The 13,491-nt window shown below is 48.7% G+C and overlaps 1 protein-coding gene across 1 annotated transcript in view; it reads left to right on the top strand.

Moving 5' to 3' along the window:
- Positions 1 to 13,491, top strand: part of LOC119455987 (major facilitator superfamily domain-containing protein 6) — a 28,679-nt gene that overhangs the window by 11,429 nt on the left and 3,759 nt on the right. The window contains exons 5-6 of the mRNA XM_037717546.2: positions 10,901 to 11,062; positions 12,599 to 12,947. Coding sequence (XP_037573474.1) covers positions 10,901 to 11,062; positions 12,599 to 12,947 — 511 coding nt within the window. The remainder of the gene's footprint in view (positions 1 to 10,900; positions 11,063 to 12,598; positions 12,948 to 13,491) is intronic.

Genomic DNA, 13,491 nt, shown 5'->3' on the forward strand with positions numbered 1-13,491 from the left:
GCCTGGTGGCACGTCTCCTCCATCACGACTACCAACGTCGATGACCATGAGCAACCGTCGTGCATATGGAAGCTGCACTACGCTGCACACGCTAGCACAACGCGAAAGATGAAGCACGTAACTGACACACTAATACAACGCGCAAGACAAAGCACGTAACTGAATCGTCACCGAGTCAAATCAGCGCGTACAGCGCGTCGTAATTGCAGCCTCCGCGATCAACTTCAGAAACATTTTCAGAGCTAATTGCGGAGGCCACGCTCCGCTGTGCTGAGTACGGTGAACGCCACCTAGGTGGCGTTGGTAGTGCTTCTTGATGCCAGCGTCCCTTCGAATGCTGGCATCGAGGCGTCGTAGTGCTGAGACCACCGAAGCGTTCACTGTCGGTGCGCGTTAGTGTCATAATGCAGTACTTCTCTTTTCTGCTCGTAGGCGGCGGCACCGCCCCGAGCAAGAGCGCGGGTACACGGCGGAGTGTTAGATATATAAGGCGCGTCTGTGTAGCTCTCTGCAAATGCGTTTGTGGCGCAATGGGTTAAACGCTCGGCGATCTATCGTCGCGGACCGAGAGGTCGTGGGTTCGATTTCCAAATTTTGCATGTTTGTGGAACTTTTTCTTCTGGTTTCTTTCTTTGTATTATGTTCTACAACGTATTTCCGTGACGGAAATACGTCAGTGAAGTCTTGGTGGACCCCGGCATAAAACACTTTCGTGTTAAAAAATTCCGAAGTTGTGTCCGTAGCGCGGAATCGAACCAGGGACCCCTCGCTTCCGAGCGCGCGGCGTTAGCCCACTACGCCACGAAGCGGACATGGACAAACGCACCACGATGGCTATAAATACCCAACATTAACGAAAGACCGCGTTTCTAGCGCGTTTCTAACGCGTTTGTGCTAGCGCGTTACGGCCCGTGTAAGAAGCTGGTGTAAGACGCTGTGGCCTCTCCACCTTACCTTCAACGCGTTTCGAACGCGCTGCCCAAAGCGGTGGCAAGTCAAGTTCAAGTCGAGGAGCGTTTATGAATACGGGGGGTATACTCTCTCAGCAGTCATGTGATGGCGTCGGCAAACGCGGTGCACGTTCCGGCATGTGTAAATGGCTGCGTAAGACGCTGTGGCCGCTCCCCCTTACTAGAGAGTACTGCACGTTTCTAACGCGTTTGTGCTAGCGTCCCCTTAAGCGGGAGATCCGATGATTCCCTCCGGAGCTTCGCCCACTCATCATCATTCACCTCGTGGATCTGCTGTCATTTTTTTTTACTTCACACTTCTTTAGAGCGCAGCTCTTAGGCGCCCGTTCCGGCGGCGAGTGTCGGCGTCCGTAGTAACCAAGCGAACGAGCACAGCGAATGAGCACAGCGAACGCGGAGCGCAGCGAGGGATGAAAGACGGTGATAGCGAAGGGAACGCGAGGAGGAAAGCGGAGGAGGCGGGTGCAGCGGAACCATGAGGTTCAAAGCGGAGGTGGAGTGTATGGCGAAGGCGTGAGAAGAAAAGCGTAGTGCCGCGCGAGACGGGCTCTGCGGCGACAATGGCTACGAGATGGCACGAGAGTAGCACGCGTCGTCTGTATTGAAAACAAAGCGCTGCATGAGCGGAGCTCTGTCTGTCTGCGGTGGCGGCTGCTGTGAATCGCGACCACGCGTCAACAACGCGCTGCCTCTCGTGATCTCCCGATTAGCGAGGCAGTCGCGCCACACTTCGATCCGTTTGCAACGTGCCGCACGAGACAGATTGTCCGCACCAGCCAATATATTGTCACGTAGTAGTGACGCTGAAGAAAACAGTCGTAAAACTGTACGACGAAACTGGTTGTTTATTGGGCGAACCTGTGCCCACAAAAGCAAGGTACACTCAAAGCACAACGATACCGGCGAACACAGTCGGCGATCGTCGAAAATCTGATGAGCGGCAAAACGCGTCGGCTTTTATACCTGAGTCATCGAGGGTTCCAGAATAATCCCTGGTACGCGCGTGTCTTCCAGAAAGTTCTAGACAATTCGCGTCGCTCATACAATCAGATAACATAAGCGTCGGTGAAAACAGGCAACGGAAAGAAGCATCGATAACGTTCTAGAAACTTCCGATACAGGCGCGTCCTGCGCCGAGCGATAACGTTTAACATTTGTTAGCCGGTGGAAAGCGGCCATCGGCGAAAGATAAACATGTATGCGTGTCAATACCCTCCCCTTAAAAAGCATCGTCCCGATGCTACAAACAAACGGGAAAGCGAAAACAAAACGACGCGTAATAAAGAAAGAAAATAACAAAGTACCTATAAGCTCGTCAGCGGGCGTAGAAAGGCTTAAGACGCACCAGGTGGATGACTTCAGGTCGTGCCCGGCGCCGCTGTGATTGCGAAATGCCGTCTGGCACGACCTCATAGTCCAGTGCGCCAATACGTCGGATTATCTTATATGGTCCGAAATAGCGACGCAACAGTTTCTCGCTAAGTCCTCGTCGGCGTATCGGAGTCCAGACCCAAACACGGTCGCCGGGCTGGTACTCGACGTAGCGTCGTCGTAGATTGTAGTGTCGGCTGTCAGTCCTCTGCTGGTTCTTGATGCGCAGGCGTGCGAGCTGTCGACCTTCTTCGGCACGCTGCAAATAAGTGGCAACGTCGAGATTTTCTTCGTCAGCGACGTCTGGTAGCATGGCGTCAAGCGTCGTTGCTGGGTTCCTTCCGTAGACCAGCTTGAACGGCGCCATGTGCGTCGTTTCATGTGCGCCGTGTTCTATGCGAAGGTCACGTACGGAAGGATGGCATCCCACGTCTTGTGTTCGACGTCGACGTACATTGCCAGCATGTCGGCGATGGTCTTATTTAGGCGCTCGGTGAGGCCATTCGTCTGCGGGTGGTAGGCGGTGGTGCGGCGATGGCTTGTCTGGCTGTACCGCAGGATGGCTTGAGTTAGTTCTGCCGTAAAGGCCGTGCCTCTGTCGGTGATGAGGACTTCTGGGGCACCGTGACGCAGGAGGATGTTCTCAACGAAGAAATGCTACCTCGGCGGCACTGCCTTTGGGCAAGGCTTTTGTTTCGGCGTAGCGGGTGAGGTAGTCCGTAGCGACGACGATCCATTTATTCCTGGACGTCGACGTCGGAAAAGGCCCCAGTAAGTCCATCCCGATCTGCTGGAACGGTCGGCGAGGTGGCTCGATTGGCTGTAGAAGTCCGGCTGGCCTTGTCGGCGGTGTTTTGCGTCGCTGACAGTCTCGGCATGTCCTTACGTAATGGGCGACGTCGGCAGAGAGGCGAGGCCAGTAGTATTTTTCTTGTATCCTCGCGAGCGTGCGGGAAAAACCGAGGTGTCCAGCCGTTGGGTCGTCATGGAGAGCTTGCAGAACCTCTGGACGCAATGCTGCGGGTACCACGAGGAGGTAGTTGGCTCGGAGAGGCGAGAAGTTCTTCTTTAGGAGAATGTCGTTTTGCAAGAAAAATGACGCCAATCCTCGCCTGAACACCTTCGGCACAATGACGGTCTTGCCTTCCAGGTAGTCTACAAGGCTCCTTAGTTCCGGGTCGGCTCGCTGTTGTTCGGCGAATTCGTCGGCACTGATGGGTCCCAAGAAAGTGTCGTCATCCTGGTCGTCTTGTGGCGGCGGTTCGACGGGGGCGCGAGACAAGCAATCGGCGTCTGAGTGCTTTCGCCCGGACTTGTAAACGACGGTGATGTCGAATTCTTGAAGTCTCAGACTCCATCGTGCGAGGCGACCTGAAGGATCCTTCAAGTTAGCTAGCCAACACAAGGCGTGGTGGTCACTCACAACTTTAAAGGGCCTGCCATAGAGGTAGGGGCGAAACTTTGATGTAGCCCAGATGATGGCGAGGCACTCCTTTTCTGTTGTGGAATAATTAGCTTCCGCCTTCGATAGCGACCGGCTAGCGTAACTTACAACCCTTTCTAGTCCATCAGTCCTCTGCACAAGCACGGCGCCGAGTCCTACGCTGCTTGCGTCGGTGTGGACTTCGGTATCGGCGTTTTCGTCGAAATGCTGTGTACTGTGTACGACGAAACTGTGTACGACGAAACTGGTTGTTTATTGGGCGAACCTGTGCTTACAAAAGCAAGGTACACTCAAAGCACAACGATAGCGGCGAACACAGTCGGCGATCGTCGAAAATCTGATGAGCGGCAAAACGCGTCGGCTTTTATACCTGAGTCATCGAAGGTTCCAGAATAATCCCTGGTACGCGCGTGTCTTCCAGAAAGTTCTAGACAATTCGCGTCGCTCATACAATCAGATAACATAAGCGTCGGTGAAAACAGGCAACGGAAAGAAGCATCGATAACGTTCTAGAAACTTCCGATACAGGCGCGTCCTGCGCCGAGCGATAACGTTTAACATTTGTTAGACGGTGGAAAGCGGCCATCGGCGAAAGATAAACATGTATGCGTGTCAATATCGCGAAATGAAAGCACCTATAGAGCTGCGCTCAATCTTCGCATTAGGGAATATCGTAATCGTCTGTGAATTCTCTTCCCTTTATCTCACAGCTAATGAATGTCCATTAGCTGACGCCTCCTTGACCCCCCGTGTATATAAATACAGTGGATTCTTGTAATTAAAGAGGACAACACAAAAGCGCAAGGTGAGTGCCGAAGACACCGCGAAACTCCTGCGCTAGGTCCCTGTGACGTCATAGTTCGTGAGCACCTCCTGAAGAAGTTAATTATTTGCCTCTATACGGTGTGGTAGTACTCATCTTCCGGAAGAAGAAAAGGCTTAGCCTGCGATATTAGTCGGCTTTGTCAGCAGAGAAAAAAAAAAAGGGGGGGGGGGAGTTAAATGTGTGAATATTCTGCGAAATACATGGCGTCATGTGCGATACGATATGGGCGCGAAATTCAAGGAGGAGGAGGAAATAACTTTATTGAGTCCTGAGGAACCCCACCCCACCCACTCTTGGTTTAGTGGTTGGCAGGGGTCGCGGGCCGCACCCACGTTGGGACGGGAAACCCGTGAGCCTCTGCCCTTTCGTGAGCCCTCTGGACGGCCCGGAGCTGGGTCTGGTGATTCAACAAATTACGTTTGTCCCTCACTTTCTCCGCGGATAAACTTCATTCATAGAGCAAGCACGGGCGGAGGTGGTGGTGGTGTTGATGTTGAAGCAGGCGGGGTTAGCCTGGCCTACATAGCCGGCAATTGTTCCGCCTGATCCTCCTGAGCCCAAAACAAACATCTTATTCCTTCGTTGAGCAGCTGTCCGCGGCAGCTTCGTCGTCTTCTTCCTTCCAAAGCACAGGCGGAGTTTCGGAGTTTCAATGTACCGGTCTATAGCTTCATTTATTGTGCATCTTTATTGTCCCTTTATTTAACCCACTTAAAAAATAGCCGCTTAAACCGTAATTCCCAACCCTGCACTATACGGCAGTTTGGCAACTTTGTCACTTACAGGTCAACGTAATACACCAAATTTTTTGCGACCTAGCCAAGCACTGAGTGCGTCGCAGGCTTACTGCTTTCTTTCTGTTTCGATTTTCAATGAATGGGACATTTACAGTCCTTCCCGGGAACATTACAGCCAATCTTGCTTCCGAACGTGAGTAAACGAATTGTCTAACAGTTCTTTCGTTTTTTTTTTTTTTTCCTTTCTCAAACTATGGAGACTGAAAAGTGCTTACAATGTATATTAACTTCGCTTTAAATGATCTGGTTGGTTACCTATTACAATGACTGCAGAGGGTATACGCATAAAATAACATCATAATTTTCCGCACAGTCTTCTTGTGAAACTCAGATGGCCGAGCGATGTGGTGACCATGTTTAAGTTTACTTCAATACTTGCATTTGTGACTGCTGAGCTGCTTCGAAACGTTGGGGCGTCCTCACTCCAACAGTGTTGACATCGTACTCCCGATGGGGCCGCGGAAGGGCACCTATAAGGGAGTTCTTAGTAATACGCAGGCTCATTTTTCGTTGCGCAGTTTTCGCTTTGATTCGGTAAAAATTCGTTTCGTAATCGTGTACTCCTCTTTCCTGTCAGATTCGCGAAACACCCCCTTGTAATGTACTGAACTTTGCTTTTATGTAGCGCTGACAGCTCTCCTTCGACGCGACGAGGATTACGCCTTTCGAGCTACCGTGCCCGCCTCGTTGTCAGCGCTTACGGATTCTCTGAAACTCGAGTATGCTGAGTCAGGACTTGCTCAAAATGCGTATTCCGTCGAGATTTATTAATATTTAATATCTGACTTTTATTCGTAAGTGGTACCGGTGCCGCCCTTATTTTATTATTTCGCCGCTCCTATGCAGCGTCGAGTTACTCTTCTTGTGTATACGACGCTGATGTGCGTTCGCAAGTCTGATTTTATTTCAAAGCCCTTAAGATGGAGCGTCAAGTATCTGCTTGATAACTCTCAAAACTTTCCTCCCGATGTCAACTTTTGTTTCTTTCCATATATTGTGGCGGTTCTCAATACTGACGTGACGACCACACACATCTGAAAAAGCAGGCATGTTGCAGAGGGGAAAACAACCGCTTCGGGAGGCACCTAGCTACGATACACCTAAAACCTTGAAACGACTCGCTGATAATCATAAGCGGTCTTTCACAGAGGAGAATGACTGCTCAACGCACTTTTTTTTTCTTTTTGCAGATCTATGTAAATGCAGATCTGTGTAAATGGCTGTGCAGACTTTACTGACAATCCATTCCTCGTAGTATTCAGAGAGAGCAACGCACTTAAAATCCGTGCCTTACTACTTAGCTCCATTTCAAGCCAACCATAGCATATAGTATGCACATGTTCGAGACGATCACAGCCACGAATGCGCATCAGACAGGAAACACCTAGAAACTCGGTCATTCGGCATGACTTGTTATCAGACAGAAATGCACAGACAATCATCATGCGCAGAAGAGCCTACGGCGCTAACACACTACACGCTCTTTTTCTTTTTCGAAAACTACAAGCTCAACTAACGATGCATTCTGATGTCGACATGTATGCTAATGTTCCTATATTACAGGGAGACTACGTCAAATTGTGCACTTCCCCCCCCCCCCCCCTCCGCCCTACGACAAGCGCACACGTCCAGCCCTCTGATTCCCTATAACTTTCTTCTGCTTTTATTTCTTTTTAACCGCATACCCCCCCCCCCCCCCCTCTTCCTGGGAAATTTATTTATACAGCACATCATAGAAAGCCTACAGACGTTGTTTCGGGAAGTATAGTGTATTCAGACATTCAGTCACCTTAAGGCAGCCGCTTCCTCCGACAAGTGTCTATTACCTTTCTGCTATTAATCCACTTGGAAGTTATGGACTGCAATCGACCATAGAAAACAGTGTTTAAGACGTCTGTCTTTTGACAGGATGTAGGCATTATATAACCAAAAGGACAAGTCTACGAAAAGGCAGAGAGTTTTACAAGATGTTTGTAGGCAATCTATAGACTGCACAGATCTATATATAAGAAAGTAACACGGGTGTCTTCAGAGGCATTGGGCTGAGGTGGCCATGACTGCTGCTGTCATCTGGGCCTGGGGATGTACAACTGGAAACCCTGGAACGTGTCCTAAGAGCTCGGCTTCCGCGTCCATGACGGATACTCATCGCCTGTTGTGCCTGTGTCCTTGGTACTCGGGATATGAGACAGAACATGCTAAGGCAGTCAAACTAAAGCCTAATGTTCCATGCTCACAACAAATGCGTAAACTCGTGGCTGCAGTACCTGCACCACGCAGGGCGGCATGCATTTATGTGGTGTCCCCTTTTGTTCATTTTTAATGCATACGCCTTTCGTCAAATCCCAGCATAAAGAGGGTAACACTCGTGCTCGTCTGTAGCGCACGGCCTGTTCCGAATAAATAGGGGCAATCTTCAACGCACCTAACGTGCCTACGTAGCTGCAGTGAGGGCATTACAATCATAATGTCAAAGGGGAGGCTGAAAATTCCACTAATGGAAATAAAAAGGCATAACAAAGTACGGCCTAAAAAGCGAAGTTCACTTCCTGTGTAGCAGCACTGACCAAAACTGGCTTTTGTCTCCATAAAATGGGAGCGTCACTTGACAGAGCAGAACAGCCGCACAAGTAACTATATAGCGACTATGGACAAAATGAAAATTCGGCGAAAGCTTTTCTAACAAGCCACGCGCCTGGAAAACTGAAAACTGCCCAGAAAGTGGCTCGAGGCTCCCCTATAGTGGTGCCGAAAACAAAATAGTGGCACACCAACTGCCATCTGCAGAGCCTGGGAGCTGCTTTGCAAGTCGACAGTTTATTTTCATCTCCTTTTTTTTTTCTTCAATATTGTCCTCGCCGCATCATTTCGTTCTTATCTGCACCGTACTTTCTCTCTCTCTCTCTCTCTCTCTCTCTCTCTCATAAGCGTGCTTCGAGGCTTTGAGAAATAGGTCCATGAATGAGATGGACGTGTTGATGAAAAGGAGGTTTCCGGGGCCCAGCGCACCATGAAAGAAGGCAAAAACAAAAATGTAGAAGGCGAGCAAAATGAAATAGAGCATATGGAGCAGGAGAGGCTGGGGATCGCAACTCCCTCTCTCCTTTTCGTTTTCCCGCTTTGGTCGCTAAGCAACGGCGGAGGCATTCCTCTGCGGAGTCCGCCCGACCTTCGGCGAAAAAAAGAAGCAATGAATGCATAAGGCACGGTTCATTGGTTTCTCCTCTCCTTTTTTTTTCCAGCGTGCTTTTAACCTTTTTGCTTTGTTTTCGGGAAACTGGGATTCTCCACGATAGGTCAAAACTAAGCAAACCAACCTAAGTGCACTCTAAGAGGAGAGAAAAAGAGAGAGGGAAGGCAACCGGGTGAACGGTGCCTGATGCGCTAGGATAAAGGTAGTATTCGGGCTGCGTGGAGGAGTTCCGGCATTCTCCCTTTGGTTCCCGATTTCTCTGATGACTGCTCTTAGTGCTTTCAGAAAGAAGTAAAAGGCTGAGCGGTAGCCCCGGAAGAGATGTTTGTTCGGGTGGTGAGCTTTATGGTTTACGACGCCACGGATAGAGGCGACCGACGGCGTTTGGGACAAAGACGAAGATGCCTTTATGGTGCGGTGATTACCTGCCGGGCACCTCGATTACCGCAGATTTGAAAGGCGATGGCCTGGACAGTTCGGATGATGCTGAATCACGGGAGCTACAGAAAAGCGAGATTGTTCTTTGCACTCTTGAAGTGCGCGTCTTGGTAAGTGTTTCTGTGTTTGCGGGGGTGGGCGTACGTGCTTGACAACCATGCATCAAATCTCACATAAACCCGTTTTTAAGGCGAAAGCCTTATATGGCTCGTTTTGAGGTGACCTTGAAAAAAGTGGAGCCGGAAAATCGGACAGAAAATCGGTAAAAAATGCGTAGAAAAAATCGATAACTCAATAAGATTATTACAAACCCCATAACGTTATATATCAATCGATGGGTAATTACATGAGGAATATAAATATCAATAAATGATCATGATAGTCAATAAATAATTGTAATAATTAGCATGACAAAGCGGAACAATGGGTTGAAAACCCGAAAAGTGGCCACGAACCGAGAATTAATGATATTAATGGGTAATGACGGTAATGGTAATGATAAAAAATGAGTATACAGAGAAGTGAATTAAGAGTGAATTGATGGTGAATTAAAGGCGTTTAGTTGGGTGATAGAAGTCAAACAAAAGCTAATGATAAGATAGATTGAGCTAAGATAATGTAGAGTAAATGAGAGTGAATCAAGAGTGATGAAAATGAGAAATTTGGAGTAATAGAGCAAACCAAGTGTGATGGAAGTAAAACCTTGATGATAGAGTGAATGAAGGTGAACCAAGCAGTGCTAGGGTGAATCATGAGTGAATCAAGTGGGAATTAAGAGTGAATCAAGGGGTTATGAAGTGGGGGAGTAACTTCCAAAAAATATATGAGATTTGAGGGTCCAAGCCAGAGTGACTCAGCAAAAAAAAAGTGCTTAGTCACTTTTGGAATTTGGTGAATCATAGAAAGGGTGACTTGCAAAAAACATGATGGCTTGCAAAAATTACTGTAAATTGTGGTTTCAGAGTGATAATGACTCAGCAATAAAGTGCTGAGTCACGGTCCGAATTTGGTGAAATAAGGATTACTTCCAAAATTGACCTTACAAAATATGGGTTCAGAGTGAAGATGACTCAACAAAATAGTGGTCGTCGTGTCATTGAGTTAGCGGCGATTGGGCTTTCGCCTTCAAGTCGTCTTAGTTGTAGCAAAAGAGACCCCTAGTAATTTTTTTTCTTCATATAATCCAAACAGAATGGCACTAAAATAAATGGCTGCCTCCTCCGTCGAAATATCTCATTCACCGTACTATGACATTTCGATTCCCTTTGAGCCATTCTGCATTCTGCCTAATCTCGTTGCAGTTATACTGATATTTTATAGTGAATGCTCTCTCTCTCTCTCTCTCTTTCGTTGTGTCTTGAGTTATCCCTGTGTTTCTCTTTCTGAGCAGGTGCTGAAATATAGTATGTGGCCTTGTTTGCTCTGCCTTTACTTCCTAAATAAGTGACTATATACGGATGTTTCGAATTTGCCCTGCTAAATTGTACTACTTCATTTTAATTTCCACACTTCTCCGGTGCCTACGTTTGTGCAGTACAAGTTCATAACCACATTGCAACAGCAAATGCCCTGCATAGGAACCACAGTTGCCGTTAAGCCTCACAGTGGCAACTAGACTAAACACGACACCTTCGACATTTCATCGTGATATGAGTTCTACCGTAAGTTTTATGTTTTGTTGCGTACAGTTATGGTGCTTTGTGTGTATGTTTCGCACTCGCGTTTCCTGTAGTTTGCGCTGTCTCCTTCGAAAGACGTTGTTTTACCACTTAGCTTGAATTCAGACCTTAGTGCAGTTATAGGGTTCTGCTTTCGCTTTCAGACTTTGGCAAGCTTTCGTCTCTCATTCCCTCTTTGCAGGAGTAACGCACGCGGCTGTGTGGGCTGCTTGCTGCTCCTACATCACGCAGGCGACGCCCGCCAACCTCAGGTCGTCGGCACAGGGTGTCCTGCAGGGACTTCATCATGGACTCGGGCGCGGCTGCGGAGCCGTTATTGGGGGAATATTCGTGAACTACTTCGGTGCGCAATTACTTTCTTGAATGTATGTGTTATACGGAACTTTTGAAGGTGAAACGCCGAGCAGATGTACACCTATAAACACTCGCGGGTTCCTTCGCAGCTTCTTTTGGTGCGTTTAAATTTAGGTTAAAAATTAAATTTGTTGCGGTGTAGAAATGTAAGTCGTCGGGAGAGCAACTTGCAGTCAGAGAGTCGCGGAGGGTGTGAATAAGAGGAGCAGCGCAGCGGTGTGACGTTGAGAGACACGTGACAAAAGATGCAGCGGTGGTTCCACGGGTGCGCGGCAGGCCGATTCGGTGCGGTAAATTGAGCAATGCTCTCCACCACACCGCTGTGTCGGGATGTGTTTGTAGTTAACTGTCACTTACTGCACGTAACTGTGGTTCTCATAGTTATACGTATGTGTGTATGGTTACATAGAAAGAGGTATGGTCCGTGTGTAGTGAGATAGCTACATGGTTTGGTATATGAGAAAATCTGTAGTGCGTAGGTATCGCGCTTAACAGCGAAAACAAATATTGGTTCTTGTGCCGCTGTGTTTAGATTGACCGTAGGTGATTCTCATAATAATATCATAGGTGGCCATGAGCTACGAGAAGCCGTGCGAATTTCGACAGATAATCACCAATTTGTGCTATCTTATTTGAATTTTATTCAAGACAGCCTATTAGCAAGTACAAACCTCGATTAAGACATCCACTCTATGCAGTTAAAATTGCACATTATTTGGGCAGCGCAGGTCGCTGTTCAAGACTATTTGATGTCCACTGTTCGGCTTCCTTCATTATCCTTATATAGAATGTTCGTGTATGGTACGCATTACGGTGAGAACTTGGTAAATTCACCTTCTTTCCGTTGCACGACACTTTGGCGTGACCGTACCGAGTCACAGCTGTCGCAGGGGATGCAAGTTCAGGTGTATTCCCCCGACCGCGCTCTGCGTACAACACGGCTAATGTAGCCCTGTGCAGCTACAAAGTGAATAGTGATAAATCTGAACTTGCAAAATGGGGAGATGGGGGTGAGACCGAGTGACACCGAGCAGTTGCTATGTTTATTATCGGGCGACTCAGTTCATCAGTGTGCGAGGAGTGTAAACTATGTATACCTGACGATGTTGAGCTTTGTCACAGTGACTGCTATACCACCGCGCTGTTAGGAGCCAAAACTTTATTTTGTGTACACTCGGGATAGAGTTTTTTTTAGGACGCTGGGACAGCAGTGGGGGACGCAATCTGAGCTACGACGGCCCTGCTGTTATACTTGCGCCAGTCAGATCTCATACTAGACATTTTTCGACGATTTGTTAGTCATCTTGGTTTATTCCTAGTTTTCTTATTACGCTTTTATTTTCTGTTTTTGTCTTCTCTTCATCTTACCTCGAATACCTCAACTGAAGTAGCAAGCCGTGCACATAGCAGTACTGAACATCTTCAGCTTCCATTGAACTCTCTCTCTTTCTGTCACCTAAACCGCCGCCCTTGCTCACTGACTCGTCGCCACATTCAGACGCATAACCTCCGCTGGTCGTCCCAGGCACGCAGATCACGTTCCGTGGCTACGGGTTCGCCTGCCTGCTAGTGCTCGTCGGGTTCGTGTTCGTCAACTACTACCGCAAGGATCGGGGCTTCGTGGCCTTCCGCGAGGACGATGACGAGCCGCACCTCGTAGTCGAGGAGACCTCTCACCTGGCGCCTCACGGCGTTCCGGCCAACCCGATGGCTCGATCGCTCTCCAAGCAAAACCTCGGTGACTCCCAGCAGCAGGGCGGTGGCCAGCAGCAGTCACAACAGCCTGACGCCAGCGTAGCCCATGGGCCTGGTGGCTTCCTCGGCGTACCCGGAGGTGGAAACCAGGGATCGCGAAGCAGTGATCAGCCAGGCAAGTGCACAACCACTGCGTAGTAAAGCGATGTTTTCTTTGGCTCTTTCCCCAACTTGACGCGGATCGCGGTCTGGCTGAGTGAATCGGGACGATACCGGAGATAGTGTTATCAAAGGTGGTGATTTGTTGGGCCGAACCTGATACCACTGCATGATGTGTTCCCTCGTAATTAAGAGATTTATTGCGGTTTGTAACGGTGGGCCGATCAGCATTCGTGGGCCGTTTTGTCGACCTCCCTACCTTTCCTCTCTCTTTCTCTTGCTCCCTCTTCTCCTTGCCTATTTAGCCTGGTGGTAAGAAATAAAGAAGCAGATGAATGAACACTTAGATGCGAAGGCAGCGTGCTTCAGCCTTCTGCCGACATCTTAATGTCTTGTGGTTTGTCCGGTGGGGGATGAAGCAGACACTGGAATGCGGCTCAGCAGCACTGAATGAAACCCGCCTGAAATGAGAGAAACGGTTGTTAAGAAACGGTTTGAGAATTATCGTTCTAAAATGATTCTGTAGCAAGCAACTAGGCCCACGTTCTTGCTAGCTGGAGTGAA

Source organism: Dermacentor silvarum, chromosome 6 (assembly GCF_013339745.2).
Source record: "Dermacentor silvarum isolate Dsil-2018 chromosome 6, BIME_Dsil_1.4, whole genome shotgun sequence".
Classification (NCBI taxonomy): domain Eukaryota; kingdom Metazoa; phylum Arthropoda; class Arachnida; order Ixodida; family Ixodidae; genus Dermacentor; species Dermacentor silvarum.